Below are 27,882 nucleotides of genomic sequence, written 5' to 3' on the forward strand. Positions count from 1 at the left end.
TATAAAGTTTTACGTTTAACAATATTTAAAAATACTCGTGGCCTGTAATACGTTTATTCTGCTTTTTAGAGATTTTGGACATGTCGAATTGATAACAATTTGTGAATTAAGTCAAACAGAAATAATGTTTTTGGAACTGAAAATTGGACTACCGCCACTTTCAAATATAACGGCTCATATGACAAATACGTACATCTATACATACATATATGCAATTACAACTCGAATTTACTAAGCTACTTTAAAAAATATTGTGGTTTCTTAAATGAGATATATTATCTATTTTTTATTCGAAATAATGCTTTGATATTTGTTTCAAACTATATCTAAATTTTGATTATATAGGTAAATAATCAAAACGAAACAATAACGATCGTTCAAGCGAAAGTTAGAGAGTGCGTAATGCGTTCAAAATTTCACTTTTGACAATATTTTTATTTACAAATCTACGCAATTATTATACAAATAGTATTGAGAAATTTTCCATTTTATCATATTGTGCATATTTCGAGTGCATCTTTATCAAATCGTATCGTTTCAGGCAGTAGAAAACAATGAACGATTTCCTGTCTGTTGCCGCCCGCGCGAGGCGTTGAATAACAAACGTGTTTATTTAAAATGTTTAAAAATTTGTATAGGAATATAAATAAAACCGCCAAAGAGTGTACGAGCTGTATAATAAAAATGTATACCGTAAACCATAAAGGAAATGATAAAATCCTCTGCCGAGTTTAAGTCGAAAAAAAAGCGTCGTTCTCACATAGGACACGAGTTGAATGACAAAAGCGGAAGACCATGGGACAGAATTGAAAATGATCGAAGGAAGGTGCGTCATGTGAATGAAACCTTCACAGAAACAATAGACTAGTGTACATATGTACATACATACATATATACGGCGATAATCCCAAGATGGCATTTAGTAACGTGATACAATTCGAGAGTTTTCAATTTTTTATTTTATTTCAGGTGGAGATGACCGGCAGCAGCATCTTCGACTACATCCACCAGGCCGATCATGCGGAAGTTGCGGAGCATCTGGGGTTGACTTTGGTCGGAAACGGAAGTGGTGGAAGTGGAGGTGGTGTCAGCTCGCCGGCGAGCACACCAGATGACGAAAATGCCCCCAATACAGGCACCAACAATCCTGACGGTGAGTTTTTCTTTGGAATTTCTAAAAAAATCACAGTACTTAGTCGTTGGTGACAAATTCACACGGCAATCGACGGTGAAATCGGTGACGCATAAATGACGGCCGGCAATGTTCATTCACTGTGCACTTTTTGTACAGACGATATTTTCGCATGGGCAATTCCGAAATTGGGATTATTTTGATGTGGAAAATTGATCGGATATAACTGTTTTGCATTTCATTCATAAATTTACTATCCCTAAATACATTGTATGTACATACATATATACATATTTATAAAATTTCTAACTTCATACAAATATAAATATTTATATATACATACCTTTCAACTAGGATCTCCAAAAATACCGATATTTATTACCAGTACTACCGAAATAAATTTTATCTTTGCCAGTAGAACCTGTATCTCCCGGTATTGATTAATTTAAGCAATTGGTGCAATAAAATAATAATTAATCAATTATCGATTAATCAATAATTATTTATTATAATTGAATTCAATTTAATAGTTAAATTTATATTTATTAATTAATAATAAAATTCATATTTAAGATTATTAATTTATTATATAACAAAAATGGAAGGCGACGAAGCTTCTCATTATCAATAAATTAATATATACATTGATATGTATTCGGAAATAGTCTCGAAATTTTTGGCACACTTTATCTTAGATTTTAAATTTATGATATACTAAGAGACTCCTTTGAATATCAGGTCAAAAAATATTTTGTTTTGGCTCGTTCTTCGACTTATCCATACAAAACTAACTGATGCAATGTTATCTTCTAAATTAAATAGAATCCATCTAACACAAAATTGAAATTACTACATTTTGATAAAAATAAATAAATAAAAAATATTTTTTTTGTCAAATACCGGTAGAATAGGTTTCTTAGTACCAGTATTGAGATCTTATAGTATTTTTAGTGCATATCTAATCACATATTTTCTTGTAGGAGCTGATTTTGTTTAATAATTTGATACACATATATGTATATGTACATATATATGTATACGCATTTAGTTTACAATTTTATACAACTATGTAAATAGTTTTTGAATGAAAATTGTAGATGAGCTTAAAATTAATCGTTTTAATGATTTTAAATATGACGCCTACAGATGTCCAGATTATAAAAAAATCAAATGGTGACACGTCTTTATTTTGGCTTCATTTATCTGGAGACTAACTTATTGACTAACATCTTGCTTAAATTAATTATAAAAATGTATTAAATTAAAAATACCTTATCTGTTTTTATCAATATATATATTCTATCTACGCAGAATATGAAATGACTTTTTTTGCTTAGTATAAAAATCATTGACTGTCTCCTTCGCATTGTTTAATACGGTTCATTGGTGCTCTTGGCCACCGTGATTTGTTTTTGTCGGCTTATTGATTTTGATCCGTGGGAACATTTTCACCGGTACGCCACATCAATTTTCTCCATCTCCAATTCTGATTCAGTACCCAGCAACAGGAATTTCGTCGAATTCAATCCTCGACATTTTTATTCTACTCTTTTGCGTGTAAAACTTCCTTACCGAGAACACTTTCGATACGCCCTTTCTTCTTTGTGTTCATTCGTCGACCGGTGAATTTCACGCTGACATTTTTCCAACCTTCCCCTCCCGTACACTTCGAATGACACATAAGTGACCCAAGAATTCAATCATGCCAACGTTTAAAAAAAATCAATACACGAACGATCGGATGCTAATTAAATTACGTCAAAACGCTACCGTGACCGGTCGAGTATTTGTATTGTATGGTAAGAGGGATCACTGCCTAAAGTGGGTTGTATTGTTGAAGAACCTCGATTTTAGCGTGTTGAATTAATTCGACCCAACTACCCCTTTTCAATGTAGACTTTTAATTAATGAATCAATTCCTCTCACATGTACATACATAGATACATATGTAGATAGGTACGAATATGAAATTTATTAATTTGTAATGTTAATTATGTATACTTTTTTTAATAAACATACATTTTTAATTAATTTTGAACCCCAAATAATAATTCATTTAGATATTCAATCTAAGAATTGGGAGTGAAAATTTGTGATTCAAATTCCAATTAAATGATTCTTGTTTTTTTTATACCATTATAATTGAAACTGGACATTTTTTGTTAAATTTGATGATTATATCCGAGCCTTTTACAGTAATTTTCATTTTATTCCTTTCTAAAATTGATAAATCTAACGTCATTTCCTAATCAAATTGATTTCTTAAGATGATTACATAAATACTAATACGTCTATATATGATTTACATAAATAATACATAAAAATGGCCATCTCTTGTTAAAATTTGCAGATTATATTCAAGGTCTTTATAGCAAATTATATTCAAGCTCTCCAACACGCTTCAACTCGTCTCTGTTTTGCGCAACTCTCATCCATATCACCCCGCACATTTTCCTAATTTCGTATACCCATCTTCCCTGCGGTATTCCCTTTACCCTTTTGCATTCTCTCGAGTGCCATTCTAGTACTTTTTTCTACCTTTCGTCCATTCTTCTAGCCAGGTGGCCCGCCCATTGACATTTCAATCTCTTCACTCTATCCACTATATCCACTACTCTTGCCATACTTCTCACCCACGTATTCCGTTTCCGGTCTTTCCTCGTTATTCCAAGCATACAACGTTCCATACTTCTTTGAGTGCATTGGACTTTGTGTAGCAACTTGGCGTTCAATATCCAAGTTTCACATCCATACGTCATCACTGGCAAAACACATTGATTGATCGAAGATCTTTTTCTTCAGGCAAAGTGGCATTTTTGATTTAAAAACCATATTCATTCATCCAAATGCACTCCATCCTAATTTCACACGTCTCTTTATTTATTTTTCTTTACTACTGGACATGTATGTATATTATAATTAAATATATCAATGTGTATATCATATATTCCCTCTGTGTTTAGAAATCATTAGAAATTAAAAGATGTTGTATATACATACATATATGTATGCATATATAATTTACGGTGAACTATGAATTATGATTGGTTTCATTTAAATGTAAGGTAAAAAATTATGCTTGAAATTCTGTATGCACGTTCCGATCGATGAATTCATACACTTCTTGTGCAATGAAGAGCATAGCCTTCTTTGGCATTTGGTAATGATCGTCTATGAAGATTTAAATTTGAATATTTCGCTTCGGTTACGGCTTCCAGAGTGGCACCAAATGCCCCGGAGAGAGAACAATGGCGTGTATCTTCCGTGGAAGTCACGAAGTAAATTGTCGAAGGCTCTCCTAAGCCCATCCGACATGGTGCCGCCGGTCGCTAACTGTCCCCACCACAACAACAAAATAATTAATTACCAACCAAATTAGATGGGCCTTTTTTTGGGATTATATTGATCGGTGCTACTATCGCTCCTACCGAATTCGACTTGGGTTTTTGTCTGAGCCGTGCCGCATGGAGCCGATTGTCGAAGACCAAAGTTCGTTGAATGCCAGCCAGCTTGAGGCCGGCACACATCTCCTAACGTCGAGATGATTAAGCGGTTTTTATACTCGGGAGTGCTCCTCAAACTCTCTTCTTCCATATTCAATTTGAATTTTACAACAATCTTGTGTATGTATATAATTTCAAAGTTTAAATTTAAAACGATGTGAGTATAATAAAGCAAGCTCGATAATACGCCGTAGTCATGTTCAGATTGTATTATTTTTTAAATATAAAATAAAGTTTGAGAAGTGCAGATAATGCTGACGGATTTGGTCCGCGGTGTTGCATCGAATAATTGAAAACTTAACGATTTTGTTGGAATTCTTGAACGACAGCAAGTTTGTTTAAAAAAGAGAAGCTGCGATTAATTGATTTATGTCGTGACAATGACTTCTAGGTCTGGTTTTATTTTTAAAAGGGTCTTTCGTATTCTTATTTTCATTCAAGGTTTCTTATGCATACTACTACTACTATACGCTTAAAAATAAAATCCATCGAAAAAGATGATTGAATATTCAATTGCCTTATTGAATAATGTTTTAATTTCAGATACATTTTTCGACAATTTCTTTCGATTTATTCTATGGAATAAACAAGTCGATTGTCAATGTAAGTACAAATACTATTTGATATACATATGTACATATATAGATCAGATGACAAATAAGATGAATTTTTACATTTGACTAAATGATGCAAGTATTATACCACCTTTCACGTCGAATTGTTTTTACTTAACAGAATTTTATTTGTTAAATCTGTTCTCCTTCTTACATGCATACATACATATATTAGACTTTGAATAAAGGCAGCATTTTTATTACTTTTTTTTAAATACTGTCAATAATGAACTGAAACTTTTTTTCAAAACATCGAAAAGATTCATTGAAAACACTTTTTCAAGTTAGTAACAAATATAACTGCTTTTTTCGGCTATTTTTACCAATCAAGAATCCTCTCGTTAAAAAAATCATATAGTCTGTTTTTCTATTTAATCATTAATTTTCATTAAATAGTGCAAAAGTAAACGATATTACAAATCTATAAAATATCTATATTCTTTGAATCAATCAGTAGTAGGCATTATTATTATAAAAAGAGCATTTTTTTACTCATTCCAAGTAAGCCGATCTGAATTAAATATATTTGTATCGTACAACCGAAGTTTTTTTTAATATAATATAACAAGCATTGGAAACCAATTATGTCTGTACTTGCGATGTGTCCATCGCTTGCAGAATATTGAATGGCACTATGACGGTTAGGTATTATCCAGAATACCGCAAAACACGTCTGCGGCCACCTCATCTTCAACGAAGCAAATCATATCTAAATATCACAAACAATTTCAATATATCTTAAGGATATCCATGTTTACGAAGAAGACTAAAAATTGCCGAGCAATATTGTTTTCCAGGAAAGTACAGTATGTGTACTTTTCCGGTATTATAGTGTTTGTCGTATCCTTGCTCTTTACTAAGGACATCTTAGAAGAGTATCCTGATAGTACACCCAGGTCACGGATCGGCGAAAACGTGTAAAATGTCGCCGCTAGTAAAATTGTTGATAACTCTCGTACAGTACTTCCAAGTACATACATATGTACGTGTAGATTGTGTTTATATAACGGCGCATATACATATGTATATTAAAACGTATGCCAGTGCCCCACTTAGAAATTATAATGCTTTGGGTTTATTTAATATTATGATGCGTGTAATAGGTATTTTTGCTTTCGTTAAAAATATTATCGATGGTCGATTCTGTGTCGGAAAAAATATTTTCGTTGCAAAATCGTTGAGAAAAGTTGAAAAATTTCCACGGTAAGCTGTTGTATTCGGAGGCTTCGTAGGAGAGAGGAATAACAATGTTTGGATCGATTCGACGAAACGCTACGCCAATACAAATGAGATACCGGCGGCTACGACCAAGTCTACGATACATCCTACGTGTGTATATACATACATATGTATGTACATTTTAGAAATATTATGTATTTTTCGAAACATGCAATAAGATCACGTTTACTTTGTTGTATTAGTAAAATTTGCTACATTTGAAGAAAATCAGAATTTCAAATCCAAACACTTCTAATATTTAGAATTTATATACATATGTATTTACATACGTATATATGTACATGCATACATATGTAAATCGAAAGCGATATTCACAAGAATTTCAAAATTAAAATAATTTAATTAATTAGAAAATATGTGCATATATTCCAATGTACCTAATGTAGGCTTTAATATTGCATATAAACATTTCATAAACTTAAGTAAAATACCTAATAATCTAGATATTGATTTTGCTACTAATAATTTTCAAATTCCACATCTTAATATCTGCTTTATATTTATTTTGCAATTTCTCATTCAAACAAGAGTTTGTATATTGTATTTAAAAATTTTGTTTTTATATACATGTATGTATGTATGTACTATCTTCGATATACGAGACATATTCAACTATTAACACACCTTTAAAATATTTAAAAATGTTTAAAATCAATTCTTACTATATACCTAAAGTATTTCACTGTGTCAAAAATTTTCGTAAACATATGTGTTTTGTATCTGGAAAAGTTGGGCAAACGATTCTCGAGAAATTGCATGTTCGTGGAAAACTCTCATCCATCTCACTTCACATATTTTTCTAATTTCATCTACCCATCTTCCTTGCAGCCCTCCTTTCACTCTTTACACTTATCTCAGGTACCATTTCATCATTTATTTTGTCCACCTTTCGTCCATTGTTCTAACTACGTAGCCCGCCCATTGCCATTTCAATCACTTCAATCTCTCCTCTATATCAACTATTTTTGTCATACTTCTAAAACACGAACTTCACTTCCTATTATTCATTGTTATGCCGAGCATACAGCATTCCAATATGCTATTTTCTTTGAGTGCATTGGAGTTTGTGTAATATTTTGTCGTTCAATGTTCAATTTTCATATATATGCGTCATCACCGGCGAAACACATTGATATAAGATTTTCTTATGGCACATAAGTGTAATATTATGTAATTTCAACCTAAATAATGGGCTAACTCTACAAGTATATTTGTACATGAACAGTTCCAAAATATATTTAACGATATTCTATTGGTGATAAAAGGAACAATAGCTATAATATGTACATACATACATATGCGTATAGAAATAACAATGTTAATCGAATTCTGGAATAGAAGAGGTCCTACGTGAAAAGTAAAGTAAAAGTAAACTTATAAATTATTAATAAATTTTATTATTGAATATTATGGATATTAAACACTTCACTTCGATTTACATACATGTATAATATTTTTTTATTTATTTCGAATGTCAAATTCGTTTTTACAATGCTGATTTTCGTAATTTCATTTGTATTATTATTTGATTTAAATATTTATAGTATTTAAAATGTATTTCGTTTTCAAAATCGTGTTGAAATATTCAATTGTTTAATTAAAATTGTATTATAATGTGATGCGCTTTAATTGTTGAAAATGGAGCACCATCAACAACTCGCGATAAATCACCATTATTTTTGATCTCGTTATTTTTTGAGCATCCTGTACGGTGGTAGGGAATACCATATTGGTACAGTTGTATTGTCGACGAGTTTTTCAACACTTAGCTGTCGTCCATTTATGAATAAGCTGTTGTTGTCGTTGGCATTTGTTAGAGATACGTTTCAATCGCGGCGGCAATTAATTTAGCGGCGCTCTTTAGGACAGGCGGACAGACAGCAGATAAACGAACCCTTATACTTAACAATATCAGTGTCTGTAGTATCGACAGACATGGAAAAACAGCCAGAGACGTGCACTGATTACTATCCAGAGCTCTGTTAATTGTTGTCACGAGAGAAACCATATAAATCGGTCGATTATATCGGCGCTAACGAACGACGATGGATGAGACCACGTATCTTTGCAAATATTATATGCATACATGTTCTGATATAATGATCAAAAAACTCGTATATATATTATATTTCATATCGTTAATTTTTTCTTAGAAAACATGTTTTAATTACTAGGCTTTTGATAATTGCAGTGAGTATTACATACAATACAAAAACAACTCTAAGCAATGAAGTTTATATGCAAAATGTTCTTCATACAAATTATTTTGATTGTCTTCCATGACTGTTTTATATTTTTAAATAAATGTATTAATATTGATAGGGTTTGATTGATTGATTTCGCTCTCGGTGTCTCCGAGGGCTGCTAAACATGTCTGGCTCGTGCCCGGTTCGTCTTATATGGCGATGTTAAAGTTGGCCTAGTATGGTAATCAGTTCAATTATAAGCTGGTAAAAACGAACCGAGAACTTCTTCATAGCCATCACCAATCACTACCACAACCATTGTTGGCTTATGCGAGACGACATCATCAACAATTCTCGGCGCGTTGGCCGCCGAACAGCATCCCCATTACATCAATCGAAGGTCGTAATTCACCTCTCAATGCCTTTCATTAATGTCGTATAGGTTCGGTGATGATTTGGGATTTAATGAACGTTGTATTGAATTTGTCATGTTGTTGTTTTGTACAAGAGTTATATTAACGGCTAGGATCTATCCAATAGTTCGTCTTCCATTTTTAACTTTATTTTGAATGATGAACTTATTGTTGTTTCTTTCGATTCTGTCCAAAGTAAAATATACAGTTTAAGTGAGGGAGTATATATAAAAGGATAGCACTGGATATGTCAATCAATTCGATCGTAATAGTCGAGGGCTCATATAACGAGCTCTATGCCTGTCAATCATGCGTCGAAGACACGAGCTCGTTGTCTACCCGTATTAAAGTCCAATTTAGCATGTAACAATAACGAGATTCGACGGCTTTCAAAAGCGCACTTGAACGATTCAAATCGACGACGACGACTTTAAAAGCCCGAAGAGATCGTAGGACAAAGGATGGTGATTCGCGATGGCCCGAGAGAGCGAATCGTCAAATCCTTTCAGAGAGACTGTTCAAAAAGAAGAAAAATTCTGGGCAATTTCGCGGTGGTAAAAGCAAAGCGCCTTTTTTCACGCCGGTCGAATTCGCAAGGATTCGATGATTTAACACTTCTCTGGCTTTTACGATTGTTTAACTTTTTAGTTGTGTGCCTTTTTTTAGTTTCGCATTATAAATAGTTTATTTTCTCTCTTTGCAGTGTCCGCTCAGATGACTTTGGCTGGCAGCAGCTCTGTATACAGAGGAATGGATCGAGCTTTTTGCGTGCGCATGAAGTCGACGCTCACCAAGAGGGGTTGCCACTTCAAATCTTCAGGATACCGGGTAAAAATTTCAATACAATTCAATTGTTTAACTAGTAGTACATACTTCAATACTGCATATCTATATTTTATATATTTTTATAAAATATGATTGAAATTGATCTTTGAAGTACACCGTTAGATTTATCAATAGTCACGTTTTGTCGCAGAATGCTTTAAAATTTTATATATAAAATATAAGAAGTGCATTTCAATATCATCTTAAAAGTAATTCAATGGATTTTTCATATTTTTTTCGCATAATGACAGATCCGCTACAAATTTTCACCGCAAAGTGCGTTTGCGCACCACAAAGGTGCACTTCTGTGTTGTAATCGATTTCAAAAGCGCTTCGTTGATAACCAAGTATGTAGTTTATGTACTGCAATTACGGTTTTGTTTTTTTTACAAATAATGTCTTACATTGTGAATTTAATTCTTGGTTGTATAAAACTCCCCAATATTTTATTTTATATGGTTGTTGTTATTTTTGTATTTCATTACAAATTTATGATAGATTCTACAATATTCTACAATACATTTTGTAAGTTTTAAACTAGATTTTTCATCGGAATTAATCATATAATATAATACAATACAAATGTATCAATTCATTATGAGCTTAAAGCCTATCCGCTCGTTTAAGTCTCCATTTAATTTTCTATTCGCTTATAATAACACATAGTAATTAATTATTGACCTTTCCAGTTAAACATCAATAAATAACATTTTATTACACACACATACATACATACATACACAAAGATGAATAAAGACCGTCACGTCCTGGGGCTATAATTCAGAGAGGGTGGGGGGAGGGGTGGCAATATTTTATCTAACGACCCATTTTCGCATAATCTTAACGCGATATCCACAAAAGTTCCCGACGGCATTAATTACACCCAACTAGTATATTGCAATAATAGGTATCGAGGGCGTTAATGTCCCCGTGTGTCTTTTCCGATTGCGGCGAACCGGCAATTTTCGCCGGAACCCATTAAGATAAGGATCGGTCCGTGATCATCGCACGCCATTCGGAAAATCGTTCTAAACTTTGAATTGCCCCTTCTGGCTGCGTTTTTCACGAAAATGTACCGCCAGAGACATCTATGTATGGCTGGGATTATTTATCGACGGTTTGCATCCCGGATAATGTACCCCTGTTAAATTATAATGGGAATCGAAACTTCCTTTGACATTTATTACCGTATTATGAATACGTTTGTATAATATAATATGTTCGTATGTTTGTTATTGAATACATTTTAATATTGATTTTTCGTAAATTAAGAAATCTGAATTTTTCATTATTGTAAAACCATTCAAAAATTATAACGTCGTTAATATAATAATGTGTATTGAAGAGAAATTTTCTTTATACATACATATATACAATTACATCATACAGAATATTTGGTTAAAGGATGTGAATAAAAAATTGACCAAGTGCCCAGAACTTTGCGGATGATTTTTCAAATTTTAAATAAATATTTGAAGAACACAATTATAAAAATCTGCTTATTTCTCGTATCAAAATTAAAAGAAACAGGAGTTTTAAAAAATGTCTCATTGAATTCAAACACAGTTTGATACCTTTAAGATTATTGAAAGTAACTGTAACTTTTAGTCGGTGATGTCCCGAGACTATTTGCCGCCCTTAGGCGAAGTTCAAAATGCCGCCCCTTTTAGTGACATTTTTTTTTTTAATTATAATAGATAAATAAATATTTTACATTACATTTTAACATACCTCTTTTTACTTCACCTTATTATATCGTAAATTTGTTATATTTTAAGATAAATAATTAGGATTTATCTACATACATAAGTTAACAAAAAAATTACTAATCTTTACTAAATTTTATCCACTGAATTAGAATATAACAATGATTTTTGTCGGTTTCTTTTCATTAAAAAAATATTTTTGACTTTTAAAATTCACTAAATAATTAATTATACATATTTTAAAGAAATAAAAAATTACAATTAATAGAAAAAAACATCTGACTTGATTTCAATACTGACTTTTGGCACAGCAATACTAGATTTTGAGTAAATGAATGCAGAAATTAAAAATCTGTAAAAATTGCGCATTTTTTAAAACGTTCATATCTCATAAACGCAAAGAAAAAGAAAACAACAAAATGCATTATTATATACGAATTAAGTGTGTAAAATTTAGTAAAAATTGATTAGTCTTCGCTCCGGTAAGTAAAAAACATGATTTTTTGGTTGCTCATTTCAATTGATGGTCTATTCTAAAATGACAAATTATTTACACGCATACATAAATGTCAATGATTCCTTTACGGGCTTGATTATACCTATAGTTAACTAGTGGTTTTACCCAGCTTCACTTGGTATTTTTTAATATATACCGCTTAAACATGGCTAATCTAATAGTAATAATTTTATTAAGTTGATTTCAATAGTTTTATTTTATTTAAATTTATTTGAATATATTCATTTGATTTTAATTAAATTTAACGTCACGGATTCTACCACCCAAACCTACATAGTTACCTACATTAAAACTTAAATATATTAAACCTTATAAAGTCTCTTTCGAAATTATATATTAGATAATAAAAATCGTATATAATTTTCCGCCCCTCAAAGTGTGCCGCCCTTAGGCGTCACCTTACGTATGTCCACAGGACGTCCCGGCTTTTAGTACTGATAAGTCACACAGTATGGGAACACTTTACATACATATACATATGTACATATTTACACACATTGTAAATGTTTCTCAATCCTCTATTGCATTATGATGTTCATCAAACTCAACAACTAAACAGATCAAATTATATATATTTTTGTATTTTGAAAAGCCCAATCACTGACTCTAAACCGAATAATGTATGAAAATAAATCCTGTTTTGATATAATACAAAAACAACATTTATTTAAAATGTTAATGATAGGTTAAACAAATAAACAAATTGCAAAAACGCTGCTTATGCATCAATTAGTAGGTTTTTTACTTACGTCCAATTCATTTATAGATTCGTTTAATAAAAATGAATTTATCATAATCATTCAAGTATAATTATAGTGACTTGAGCATTACCATATTGTAGGCAAATCTCGACTTTATATTATCATTCCGATTCGAATACAAACTTGCAAAGTTTTGATATGCTATTTCATCGGCGTTGAAGCCCGTAAAAGTGGAGAACGAACACCATTTGAAAAATTCAAAAGTAAACGCATTACTTTTACGATTTTTCCTCTGGCTCAGGACGAATTTCCTCGTTACATAAAGTTAAATTAGCATTTGCGGCCGTTTGTGTTTCTAGCTTTATACGGCCTCGGTCGTAAAAAAGGTATTACCGGATCGTGATACGCACCAGTAGTACTAAAACGGACATATCTCTATCTGTCTATCTATTTGTTACACCCTGTAGTATGTTTTGTATGTAATTCGACTACGAAGGCTACTAATGTACCTACTATTATATTACGTTTATACGTATTTCAATTGACTATTTTAATTTATTAATATGTACATTCTACGTACATACGTTGGTTAGGTTTGACCTAATCCGATATGGATTCGTACCTATGCATTGTGATTCAAATTTGCATTGTTGCAATATTGGCATCCTGTTTTTGGAGAATCTCAATCGTTTTATAGGTGAACGGTTAATCGAGTGATTCATTCGTTTATTGTTTTCAATATTGACGTTATTGTATTCCGGTTGGATTACAATAACGTCACTATTCAACTATTTAGGATTGTCTATTTAGGGAAAACTGAATGGTTTTTTTTTTTAATATATGTTTATAAGATTACGGTTACGATTGATTAATTAATAATTTTGATTGGAAAACCTTTCAAGTCATATGTGAATTGGAGTATGTATGTTTTAGCTTATTTTTTCAAATTAAATCTATAACCTTATATTGAAAATATACGGTTCAAATATATGTTTGTATCTTTGGTTGGAAACTTCGTAAACAATAAAAAAATTTCTATGACGACAATTCAATTGGTTGAATATTATATTTTTTTCGATTCAAATAAATTTAATAAAAAAACAAATTAATATTTACTATTACATTCGCCATATTTACGCTGTTTATATTACAAATACTGAGCGAAGCCGGGTAAAACAACTAGTTCTCTATAGTTTAGTTAATAAAAAAATAAAATCCATTTTAAACCATTTTTATATCAAAGTTCAATTTTGGCAAAGTAATTTAGTGTCGTTTTAAAAGGTTAAAGAAATTAAATTTCATTACATTCAGACTTATTTCAGAACAAGTTTTTGAAGATATTTTTTTTATATGTAATTAAATATATATTTTCTATGGTGCCATTACGGGCTTTGACCCAAGACGACGACTATGGCCAAATTTGTACATATGTACTTTATATATATATATTCATAACATTATTATTATAAATTTGAAAATATATTAAAATGATCTTGACAAATGAGGATAGGTTGCCAATTTGCTTGGAACCGTTTCATCAATGAAATGAGATAGATTGGCAAATTCCGATGAGAAACGGTTGACCTAGAGCCAGCAACACTGGGATTTAACCCGTGACCAGGGATTTAACCCATGACTCCTCAGTTGATTACATTATACTCTTACCACTGAGCTTTGTTGCTATATGACTTGCATACATGTTTTTTTTTAATTTATTTAAAAAAAATATGTATTTTGAATATCCACAAATATATACATCATCTTCAGCCATTCACCATCCACTGCTGGATGAAGACCTTTTCAACACGCTTCCACTCGTCTCTGTTTTGCGCAACTCTCATATATTTCACCCCACACATTTTCCTAATTTCGTCTACCCATCTTTCCTGCGATCTTCCTTTTACCCTTTTGCATTCTCTCGAGTACCATTATAGCACTTATTTTGTCCACCTTTCATCTGTTTTACTATTCACGTGGCCCGCCCATCAATCTCTTCACTCTATCCACTATATCCACTACCCTTGTCATACTTTTCACCCACGTATTCCGTTTCCTGTCTTTCCTCGTTATGCCAAGAAATAAGAGACGTAAATAGACAAATTCATATGTATATTTAATATATGTATATCATAAATAATGTACCTAACTATTGAAAATTTATGAATTTTCTCTACATAAAATCATCTTCATCGTTGTTTTTTTTTAGCTATTAAGTCATAAGCTGTCTAATTTATTTTACCTTTGTTAACAGGTCGTGCTGATGCTCTGCAGATTACGACCACAATATAGCTTTTCCCACAGCAGAAAAGCCCCACCTCCGCTTTTAGGAATGGTAGCACTAGCCATAGCCCTACCTCCTCCCTCTGTCCACGAAATTCGATTGGAATCTGACATGTTCGTCACGAGGATCAATTTCGACTTCAGAATAGCTCATTGTGAACCCAAGTAAGCAATCTACCAATTCCAATCTAAATTGTGTAAAAAATTAAATTAAACGATTCATATTTAAACCGAACGTTGCTTGTTTTCAGAGTGTCGGACATGTTGGATTACACGGCCGAAGAGTTGACTGGGAAAAACCTGTACGCGTTGTGCCACGGAGAGGACGCGAACAAACTTAGAAAATGCCACGTAGATTGTAAGTATCCAGCGGTTTAAAAACCACAGATTCAATTGGAATTTCCTTGCCGATACGATAAATTGCCCAAGATCCGTTTTGCGATCGAAGCAAATGAAACGACATTCACTGACTTTAGTTGGACGTGGGACCATTCCAATGATCCTCAATGAATGTATAATTTTTGCGCTTGATTTTGATTTGATATATTTATAATACTAATCTATTTTATTTCAGTCAAACATTAGTATTTAAATTTCAATAGTATCAACTTTTAATTGAAGTTGTTTGAAAATTTAAATTTTGAAATTGTATAAATGTTTGAAAATCAGTTTATTTTATTTCATAGTATCATACTTCAATTAAAAAGTAGATCTATGTAGTGTGAAAATAATTAGATCAAAAAAATGAAAATATACACATAGAAGTTTTGCCCATATAGATAAATATAGGAGCCATTTAAAATCTTACATTCATTTCATTTTATATAAATATATCAAATTAATACATGTTAGCTTAAAATATTTTGAATCTCCCCAATTGGAGATTTTCTAATAATTTACATTAAAAATCTCGTTAAATCATCTTAATGTATATGTTACAATCCAAATGTACATTTCGTTCGTTCATAAACATACTAGTTTGTTCATACACGAACCAATCTGGCCGGTATTAGTGTACACAAAAGAACACATTGACAAACGAACTAGTTTGTTCATACACAAAATATATCAGGCATTAGTTTAGGTATTCTCAATTGATTATCCCATACTTTATGCACATTCATATGCTTAGCCTGGGTTGCTATATTTTTAACATAGCGAAAATGGGAATTATAGCAACGTTGGCTTGGCGTTTTGGCAACTCTAAAATTTTGACAGCTAAAATTTCATGTGACAACTGTTAAGTATATTTTAAGGTAGCTTTTGACTGGTAGCTCTTAAACTTAAACCATTAAGTCCATGTACGAACAAACTATTATATTCATGAACGAACCGAAGTGAACACTTGAACTGTAGCATTATAATATTATACATATTTCAAAATCATGAAATATTATATAATTTCTTCATATAATGTTATATTTATGACTTTGTATAAACAATTTGTATGTACGAATATATTTCAGCTGTCAAGTCGCATAGATACGCTCGTATAGTATTATAGTATTGTATAATTGCTCAAATCGGCGCCACAATGCAACTGCAGATGAATAATGAATTGCATTGTCGCCTATGCATATTTTTTTTGACACGTATCGACACATATTTAACGAGCGCGAATCGCGATTAGGATCCTGATTAGTATAAATATTACAGTTGGCAACCGACTGCCAAGTTTTAAGATGCAAGTCGCGCAACAAGGATGCGGCAAGGATACGTCCTCATGCGTCAATCGTCGACGACACCTTGGTCTAATTACACTGACGAAAACGAACGATGAACGTATTGAAAAAATAAACAAATAAACCGTCGAATAAATCTTGATAATGTATGGGGCTCGTATGGGGATTTTCCCCGCAGTGTTTGTCCTTTAGATTTCAAATGTCGATAACATTCGATGGTTGAATAGTGATTTCACGAATCGAGATTGCGTCCACTCTAGACAAAGTTGATGTTTTTGGCGATTTGGTCCGAAATAGCTTTACTGGGAATCGTTGAGCAGCCCTGACTGGCTGGTCGCTGGAAAACAATGAACACTTCCATCGTTGCACACACGAATACATATATATTTGTACCTATGTGTATATATATAAGTATATAAAATAAATTGAATTGTTTTATTAGTCGAACGTGATCGGCTGACCAATGGTTACTGTGACGCTATGGCACGACTTGAATGACAATTGACAGTGTTTGGTCACTCCGTTGACGGTGTTTCCCAACATTCTAAGATTTTATTTTGATGTGTAACTACTGCATAAATACATAGCTGATGGGTTATCTAAGATCTGTGAGGTTTTTCGGTGACCGATTTTGTCTTGGACTCTTTTTGGTGAATTTTCTGACGGTTTTACAATACTATTAATTTTTTTTTTTTTGCAATATGCTGTAGAATTCTTCAGTTTGATTAATAGACGTATAATATATATCGCAGATATTGTAAAATAGTTGAATATTATCATAAAAAGTCTGATGTTAGAACAAAATTCATATATGTAAGTTCTCCGTACCGACATCATCGTTAATGTAAATTGATAGTGTTTGATGCATTACTCTATAAAATATTAAAAAAACATATTTTAACAGTACGGAAAAACTTCTAAATTTGTATGTATATTGAAAGAAAACGTCTCAATATTACATTGAAAATTGTAAGACAAAAAATGAATGAGTTTTGTATCAATCATACTAGAGAATGAACTATGTATTTAGATACATTATTTAAAAAAAACTTATAGCATACAAAAAATTATATTTTAGAGGCTGTTTTATTTTTTAAAAACATATGCATACATATATACATGCATAAAACTTTTGAAAAAAAAAACATTTAATATATTTTAAATGATTTATTAAATTGTATTTATAAAATGTATACAAAAATTTGATACAAATTTAGCTTTGAAATGAAAAATTAAATAAGTTACTTTTTTAATTTAATTTAATCTTAAAAAATGACTGACTCAGCTATGAAAACATTTTGATTTTCATATAAAATGTATGTTACTTGAAAAGTCAAATGGTTTTATTGAGACAGTTTGCTGTGTCTTTATAAGAAAAGCGTTTGTGCAGGAAGTTCTAGGTTGATTTTAAAACTTTTCTAGCATTACTCATACATTCCATCTGCACCGATTAAAATAAGGACGAGCGGTCGAAAGTCAACACAATATGGTCGTTCGACAAAAAAGAAATCGCTCCACCCATACGATGATATAAATTGTCGGACTTTCACATTACAAAATGGGCGCGCTTTCGTGCCAGTGCGGTAGGTAGGTATAGTAATGGATTAATTTACAGTTTAAATGGGCTCAGACTCGCGAATAAAAGAAAACTGACCGATCATTTTGTATGCATGCCAAGGCGTGGATACGATTACATCACACTGGTCGCCGGCGACTGTCGAAGAATAATGGAAATCCTCGTGGAATCCAGTAGATTTTGTCGCTGGCACACATTCCTTGCCAGGGCCGCAAGCCTCAGGTCACCACCTAGTAATCTAACACGTGTGGAGACTCATCTTCAATTAAGGGCAAGATAAAACCTATGCATATAGAAAAACCTTCAGATTTCAGCTACATATTTAAATTGAATAATCGGTGTTCTTAAAAGTATATTTTGGAATATTTGTATATACAAAGTCATAGATATTCATTGTGGATACAAAATGTAAATGTTTGTTTTCTACTATAGTTAGTATAAAGCTATTTTGATTTGAAAAAGTTTAAAAAAATCAATATTTTCATTTGCTTGCTTTTCTGCCGCATTCTATACGTTTTGTATGAAATGCGGCAAATTAACAAGTCGTACTTATATAATAAGATTATTTTTTTCTTGTACACAGTGATTAATAAGGGTCAAGTGTTGACTCACTACTACAGACTGATGAATAAGTCAGGTGGCTATACATGGCTTCAGACTTGCGCCACTGTGGTTTGCTCCAACAAGAATGCCGAGGAACAAAATATCATATGTGTCAACTATGTCATTAGGTATACTAAATTTACAATACTTTATGTTTATTTTATGATATTTTACATTTCAATTCATGTTTATTTTTATTTATTTCAGTGGTAGAGAATATGCAAATCTTATTATGGATTGTTGCCAATTGGAGGAAGGTGTCCAAGGTGTCAAAAGGGAAGAAAGTGGGGGAGATCCGGGTGAAGGCTCACCCGACGGTGGTCCAGATAGACCTGGAGGACGTCCAGCATCACCTCGAACTCGTCCCGCAGGTCCAGACCCCGCTCCACCTCCACCTCCACCCCAACCAGCACCACCAGCTCCACCACCCCAACCGGCAGCTCCAGCTCAATCAACCAGAAGGGCGAGAAAGCGCAAAGCTCTCCAACAAGATGAAGAAACAGATCAATCTCCAGAAAACACAGAACTTTCTTGCAGATCTTCCATATCTCCCCCACCCCCCACAGCTCCGGCGAGTCCTCAAATAGCACCAGCACCCCCAGAAGAGATAATCACCGATACAACATCAGTCAAAGATTTAGAAAACGCCATGTCTAAACATCTACCCACATCAGTTTTAGGTGCAAACAAAACTGGTTCACCAGCTGCTCATCAGCCGACTGATTTTTCAACAGACACTTTGCTGAAGCAACAACAGCACAAATCAACGATACAGTGGATAGGTGCTCATCACCAGCTAGGAGCACCTGGTCTTCCAGCTTCAGCACTACTCAGACAGTTATATGCTAGTCGAGAAAGTGTCATAAGAGCTGCAGGACACGGACAACCATCACATTCACACCCTCATGCCCATCCCCATCCAGCAGGACCTCTCCCTACCCCTCCGGGCAGTGAAGGTTCAGCATATGGAGATCAATTTATAGCCCTCCATGCTCAAAAGAATGCTGATTCATTTCAAAATTTAGTTTCAACCTACGGAGGACCAGCTTATTCTATGGATTACCATTCAGCGATGACTCCACCGGGTTCAGTTTCTCCTCGAGACAAGCAACAGCAGCATCCGGGCTTCGAAGGACAGTATTCCGAGGCTCTAAGACACGGTTACTTACCGACGGGAGAGTCGCCAGCCCAACCCCTGCCCCTGAAGCCACAAGTTTATTCGGCTCTGGAGTACGCCGCTCCATTAGAACAATCTCAGTTCTATCCTAGCGGTTCAGGTTTTCACTTGTACCATCCAACAGCCAAAGCTGCCCCACCTTCGTCCAACTGGTACTCCACGACGTCATAGTCTCGCGTAGAAAATATTTTTGTATAGCGCAAATAAAATAGTTTGTGGTTTTAGATCATCGCACGTTACCTTGTTACGAATGGTAACGTATAAATTGTCAATAATTAATTGTTAAATATTTATTTATATACATATATATATATACATAAAAAATAAAAATCGATGATTCCTTAGACTTAAATTCAATTTAAACAAAAAAAAATACTCCTTTTAAAAAACCTAGTGGAAACGTACATTTTTTAAATAATAATGTATGTATTATAAGTTTTCCAACTCATTGTGTATTAAGTCAAATTTACCGAAAGACAATTTTGTATGTATACCAAAATTAAGTGTATTCTAAAACAATATAATTCATATTTCATAGTTAAATGTATATTTTGCATTTATTTTCGATTGTTAATATTTTCAACTTGCAAAGTCATTGTGTGAAAAGTTTGTTAAAATGAATGACTGGTACAGTAATAAATGAAGCTTGGTACTCATCTGAAAAGGTCACACTTATCACCAACTACCCTCCATATTTTTGGTCTTCAATCAGCAAAAAAAAAAATTAAAAAATCAATACTTTCAAATATTCGGTTTTGATTCTACAAATTTAATTATTTTCCATATAAATAAAGAGGAAAAAGTATTAAATATAATATATTTGAGTCAAATCAACTTGTTATTTTAATTCAAAGTGACATCCAATATCTTACTAGTTTCTTACATATGAGAATACTGGTATATTGAAATATATCTGAAGATTAGAAATCATTGTATTTCAAACTCCAAACCTTAACCTAATACTTTTTCAGGTTTTTCAAATAGAACAATCGTAGTTAGGTTGGGTTAGGAGTCCTTGAACTTGTCATAATATAATACTTACAATCTATCAATACAGTATTTAGTGGTGTGTGAAGTATTCTCAATTCAGAAAAGTACCTGAAATTGTATACGTTTCATTTGAATACAACGTATCATCATAAACGATCAAAAACTTTTACAGCTGGATGATGTATATCTCTCCATATCTTGAACAAGTAGTATTCTGTAATCCAGTTCAGTCACTATATGTTTCTTAATCCCTTGGGAACCAATTCCACAATATTTCTTATTGTAAGACTCTCCGAGCCCGTTAAAATTTTGACTAAACATAGAAAGTGTTGTTTTTATTTATTTGAGTTGCTCTCTTCGTTGAAACAAAACATGAATTTCGCTCTCTAATACGATAAATAAATTAGGTTGTAAGAATGTATCAAAAATTAAATCAAATCGTATAGCTTTGTATGTTGGCGAATACTACTTACTACTTACGTGTTGTTCTATTTGTTCAGTGTGTAATAAAAACAAACCTATTTGAGATTTTTTTATAAGCGTACATACAAACATACATATGTATATACGGTTTTATTTTTTATTTTTCTATTGAAATTCCCCAGACGGATTTCGTTGTTGCCGTGACACGTAATTACTCTAAAATCGTTCGTCGACAGAATAAAGATTAAACATTTAACTACAACACCGACTATTTTTAAAATGTGCCAATAGCGATTTCAAATTCTAGAATTAATTACATATTATACATTTTAGAGTCAGCGGAATCGACGTAATGCGATTTCACGACACCGCGATTCATAATTTGTGATTCCTAATAGATTACTATTATACGATAATATTCCATACATACACATTCCATAATTGTATTTTAATGTATGTAAGAGCTAATTTTATAATGAAATTGTGATCATTTGAATCTGATATTGTATTATACTACATATATATTATAATGCTAGATGAAAAATTTTCTCAATCGATATTTTTTTTTATTTTTTAATATGTATAACATATTCAATGATGTATTACGATTATGTACAAAATAATTATTCAATTGTATTGGGGGAAATATTCAATGTTTAAATGACAAGGTTTTAATGAATGCGAACAATATGTATTCTCATTCATCGTCTCGGAACTTTTACCGTTGAATATTAACCATAGAAATATTATAATATAAAGAGAGCGCAGACTCTTCCTGTATATATAAATAAAATGAATTAAAATATGAATATATTTTATAGGAATTATTAGTGTAAAATTTTGTCATGGGCATTTCGGTTGCAGTATTACTATAAAAGTTCTAGCGGTTAAATTAATTTATATATGCATAGTAATTAATTAAAACTAATAATGCATTCATACAAAAACAATCATAATCAGTGTAAATATAAAAAAAGCATAGTTATTATGATAAATATAATAAAAATAACGGATGATGCCAATTTCCATATAATAGATGTATCTTTAAAAAAACTGTCGCGTTACAACAAGGTTAGGCTAGAAATATGTCGTTAAGTGTAAAGCTTTCACTGTAAGATATTTAAATTAATTTTAGCCTGTAGATCTGAATAGAATATTTATATATTATAATTTCTATTTGGTTTGACCAGTTCGATGAAGCTTTGATGTAAATATTCACACTCGCGTGACTAGTGAAACTATACCGTGAATATTTATGTGATTCAAATATGACTTCCAGTGTGTTTTTTTATTTTTATTATATATATATGTATATTATAATTGGTGAGTTTTGTTTTTATGAAATTGATTTTAAAAATCTGCAATATTTTAGTGTGTTTTTGCACACGTTGATTTTTTGGTCAGCCAAAATTTTGGTTATCGTTTTTTTAAAACAAACAATGCAATGGTCGATGAACTGAAAATTCATTTGTTTATATTATGGGAAGGAATTTAGGTTACGAATGAATTATGCAATCTAATTGTCACACTTTTGTAAGGGGGATCTATCTTTAAGCTATGTATGTGAGAATCCATTTAAATTTTTTTAATCTACTTCGATTTTCCAGTAAATTATTGAATTTTTATTCGCACGCCATTGTGTCGTTGTAATTGTGCGTGTAAATTTATTACAATAATTAAGAGATTATTTTCAAACACAAAAAAAAATTAAAACTTATTGTGCAATAAGTTGTTAAATTTAAAAAATGTAAATTTTCAACTTTTATTATTATAAATATTGATATGAATTATTATTATTATATTTGTTCACCTATTGTGTTCGATTATTTCAATGGTTACATTATTTTTTTTATATAAACATATATATATTTCAAAATTATAAGTTTTGTTGTTTTTTTTTTTTAATAAAATGTTATTTTGTTAAGAATTAGAATGACAAGATGAATCCACAAAATAATGAAATATTAAAATTGATATTCAAAAATTAAATGTGTTTCATTTTTTAGCAATATTCCTGGTTCATTATTATACCACTTGCATTTCAACCATCTGAGATGAAAGCATCTGTAAACCTATTCCATTCTATTTATAACATATTATGCAAACTTCATCCACCTACAAATTCCTTATCATCTAACTGATGTTATGTTTAATCTGGGTTGCCGATTGTTAAATGCCCGAAAAAGGCTTGGTCAGGGGCTTTATCATGGGTGGAGTCAACTAATCCCACCTCATACCCCCCCCCCCCCCAGTTCGAAAATTAATTAATTAATTCGAAAAATATTTTCCATTCTCCTAGGAGTACACGTAAAGGAAAGAGATGGATACGATAACGAGAAAAATACTATGTGTAGTATTTAAACTGTGCGTAGTATTGAATTTCAACATTCGAAATTCGTTGTGAATATATCCGGATCGCAGAATGGTAGAAGAGATAAATAACCGATTTGAGCTCGCGAAATGCGTGCGAAGAGTATATCCGATTACATGTGTGCGATAGAGCGATATAAATATATAAAAATACTACACATAGTATTTTTCTCGTTATCGTATCCATCTCTTTCCTATACGTGTACTCCTAGGAGAATGGAAAATATTTTTCGAATTAATTAATCAATTTTCGAACTGGGGGAGGCAAAATATTTTTAGTAATGTTTTAATGTAGTTTTAATTTACTGTAGCGTATTTGTATGGTGAACGAACGGACAGGACACTGTAGTAATGAAGGGCATACTGTAGCAACAAAATAATATATGTATATTACAAAAAATATTACAACATAAATTTAAAATAAAATTTATTCTTTAAACAAGAATTGAAGTCGTCTGTTATCGCTACCAAACATATCGACAATTTTGTCCATAAAGTATTTTTTGTTGCAGTTCACTTTGTGTCTGTGTACGCTTAACATGCACAATCCAGACAGACGTTCATCTGACCTTGTAGATCTAAGCCATGTTTTTACACGACGTAATGTGCTGAACGATCGCTCCACCGTACATGTTGTTGCTGGTAATGTTAACAAAACTAGTACGGCATACCTGACACTCGGATAAAACGTTGTAAAAGGTAACAAGTCGATGAAATCTTGACTACTTTTATATTCTCGCGTTTTCTAAAAATCAAACCAACTCAAGGCTTCAGTTTCAAAATTATCAATGTGGTATACCTGATTAATAGTAGACATTATATCCTTAAACTGTTGAAGGATGTAGCAACACTAAGTTAAACTGTGCACTGTTGGCTTCACAAAATCGACTCTCCATTGAGCTAATTAGAGAATCTAAGTATGGAATGTAAACTGTTTGTCTGAAGTACTCTTCAACACTTATGGTTCCCGGATTACTTCGATGCTTTTGTCTTCCACACTGTCTTGGGATAATCAGTTCAATATCCACTTTCTGTGCGAGTTGTACTGTTTTTTCTCAAAAATATCCCTGAAATAGTTATCGGAATCACCTCGGTGAAGTTTTACTACACTGAGCAGGTTTTGAACTTGCAGTTGGACTTCCGGAAGATCAACTTGAACAGATTGAGTAACTGGTTCCAGTATGGCAGAGTACTGCGACTATTATTTGACTATTTTCAATCAATCCAGGGGGGGGGCAAGTGCCCCCCCGTGCGGGCGCCCATGGTAAGAACTAATTCGGGCTCGTCAGATAGACCCATGTATGTACATATAAGGAGAAAAGTTGGGATAACAATTGAGATACACGTGCATTGAATCTTAATTACATTATGTTTATTAAAAAAAATAAATACAGAAATACATTTTAACCAGAAACGAACGATAAAATAAAGTTGATTGTACGCGCGAAAGAGCGATGGTGCCCGAGAACCTTCACAGGACGTACAAAATCAAATTAAAGTATCGAATACTCACTGACGGATGGTTGTTTTTTGGATAAAACATTTCTCTAGCTCTCATCTCTATACAAAATAAACGTGATGACAAAACAATAATAATAATAAAAACATTTAAGTACATATTTTTTCTAAATTGTAAAACATTTATGGAATATTTCACAAAATACTTATTAAATTGTGTCTCGCATAAATGTACGTACACTTTGAAACCTATCGTTAAAATAAAGCTCTCATTTTTATTAACAGTGAAGTTTATACATAAAAAATTATCATATAAGTAAAATTGTATACATATGATATATTTAATTTTTACAAATATATTCATTAATCATAATCCTATTATCACACATATCTTTTCAATTAATTTTACTAAAATATAATTAATTACGTTCAGATAGATTCTTTCCTTAAATTTAACGTCTATATTAAATGTCTATAAATACATATAATATAATTACAGGGAAATTACATATTTTACTAATAATTGATAGAAGTGCGGTGGCAGCTCCGAGGGGACGTTTTTGTGATCATCCTGCATTTGAATGTAACCTCACCCCCACAGATTTTTTGAAATTATTCCATTAAAAAAATAATGTGCTTTATTAGACGGAAGTAATTGGCACTGTGTAAACTTTTCAAAGTAAAAAAAATGTAAAACTAATCCGTAACGTATTATTTTTACCCTTTTACTTTCCGATACACTCGATAACGATAATTTTAAAATGCTCTTCTCTTCACAACCTAGCCAGAAGCCTATATAAACAATAAAATAGAAAATAAAAATAAATCAATTCTCAATAAATAAACAATCAGTGCCTTTAAAAATCAACTAAAATGTAAATAAAGTTAACAGTAAGTTTAAGCTAGTAAACAAACACTTAATACTGTCATATTTGAAATACTAAAGATACGCCGAAGTTACCTTCGATAGCAAATACGTTAAGAGGTGTTAGTTATGCCGGCGTATACCAATCTTGACGATGGCAGTCAGATCATAATTCGATCGTCTAAATTAGGCGAAATGTGCGTAAATAAATTTGAATAAATCATTCCGGATAATTAAAGCCAATTTTTAGTCATTATGACAAGTGAGCTTCATTCGTACAAATCTGTCAACAAAACTGAATCAATTCAAGACAGACGATTCTCCAAAAATTGACACAAACTTTGAATTATTTGAGAAACTTTTACACCTTGAATTGGTCAATGATTTATTAAGCAAACTTCTAATTGAATCAGACTTTTCAGATCCCTATTGATGGTATGTATGTTTGTAGCACCGTCCTCATTATCAAAAAAAAATCTATTCAACGAAAATCCAATTTAATTCTAAGTTTATTATAATACATCTAAAATTTTGAAACAGATATGACTTTTGAGGAAATCTAAAAGGAGCTATATTATAATATTGATATTGGACAAACATTGACATTAAACGGTGAATACTTACACATTTATTACTATTAACTTCTTTTAAATACAATTGTCTAAAGATTTCATTTAAATTTCTTTTTATTTTTTTTGTCATCCAACGAGTAAGTTTGGCACATACTAACATCTCACTTTTGAATGAGCAAAATAGTTCATTTTTAACTACCATCTCTCTTTATAATTACATATACAATGCAACAATTATCTAAATATTCAATATGTTTTACACAATTACTTTAAATTAACCCAGATATGTTTGTATTTAAACCATAGACTAAAATCATTTATGATTATGACTTAAAATAAATCATATTAAATAAATAAAATTAACACACTGGAAATAAGAAGATATGCTCATACTTGCAAGTACTTAAATTAATAGTGATAAAAGTAGTGAAGCTGTACAGATGTCAATTTCAGCTAATCTTCAGAGCACTAAAATCAAAGGTAGCAAGCCTTTTTAATACAATATAACAATATAGATAATAATTTCTTTATTTTAGCAATATCTTCTGCAGTTGATTTTACGATAGATTTGATAGATGATTCATTTAAATCTTGCACATATCCGGGTTAATTAAATTAACTATACACATTTTCTTTACCTAAAAGACAAGTCAACAAAATAATAATGGAAATGATAGAAAACATTTTCTTGTTAAATACACAATAGACTATAAAATTCACACCGCGTATCTATTTGGTATACCATTCAAACTCTCCAAAGTAAAAGGTGATTTGTGGAATCTTCTCTCCCGGCGACTTCAGATACTCCCGAGCTTCTGAAATCCTCGTAGCCGTCACCACCGGATATCACCAGCAACTGACCGGACGTCGAGGATTCGGTCGTATTCTTTGATTTGTTCGGGGAATGGATGGAGCGTCTCAAGACTGACGGCTTTTGATTATTCGCGACATTCAAATTGGAAGCGGCAGCTCCTGGAATCGAAGTCGCCTCGACGACTGTCAAGAATCTCACATGACCAGTGTGCCCTTGTGGAATGCCTACAAAAACAA

At 32.0% G+C, this 27,882-nt stretch overlaps 2 protein-coding genes across 2 annotated transcripts in view; one reads left to right on the top strand and one right to left on the bottom strand.

Annotated features, from left to right (window-relative positions):
* Positions 1-20,325, top strand: part of trh (PAS domain-containing protein trachealess) — a 236,811-nt gene extending 216,486 nt beyond the window's left edge. The window contains exons 7-12 of the mRNA XM_077444969.1: positions 970-1,153; positions 9,791-9,915; positions 15,088-15,281; positions 15,368-15,474; positions 18,958-19,105; positions 19,185-20,325. Of these exons, the coding sequence (XP_077301095.1) occupies positions 970-1,153; positions 9,791-9,915; positions 15,088-15,281; positions 15,368-15,474; positions 18,958-19,105; positions 19,185-20,325 (1,899 nt within the window). The remainder of the gene's footprint in view (positions 1-969; positions 1,154-9,790; positions 9,916-15,087; positions 15,282-15,367; positions 15,475-18,957; positions 19,106-19,184) is intronic.
* Positions 20,326-25,295: 4,970 nt separating this feature from the next.
* LOC143921617 (rho guanine nucleotide exchange factor 17-like) overlaps positions 25,296-27,882 on the bottom strand; it is a 55,216-nt gene continuing 52,629 nt past the window's right edge. Inside the window, exon 19 of the mRNA XM_077444970.1 lies at positions 25,296-27,870. Within this exon, the coding sequence (XP_077301096.1) occupies positions 27,578-27,870 (293 nt within the window). The 3' untranslated portion in view covers positions 25,296-27,577. The remainder of the gene's footprint in view (positions 27,871-27,882) is intronic.

This window comes from Arctopsyche grandis, chromosome 13 (genome assembly GCF_051622035.1).
Source record: "Arctopsyche grandis isolate Sample6627 chromosome 13, ASM5162203v2, whole genome shotgun sequence".
Classification (NCBI taxonomy): Eukaryota; Metazoa; Arthropoda; class Insecta; order Trichoptera; family Hydropsychidae; genus Arctopsyche; species Arctopsyche grandis.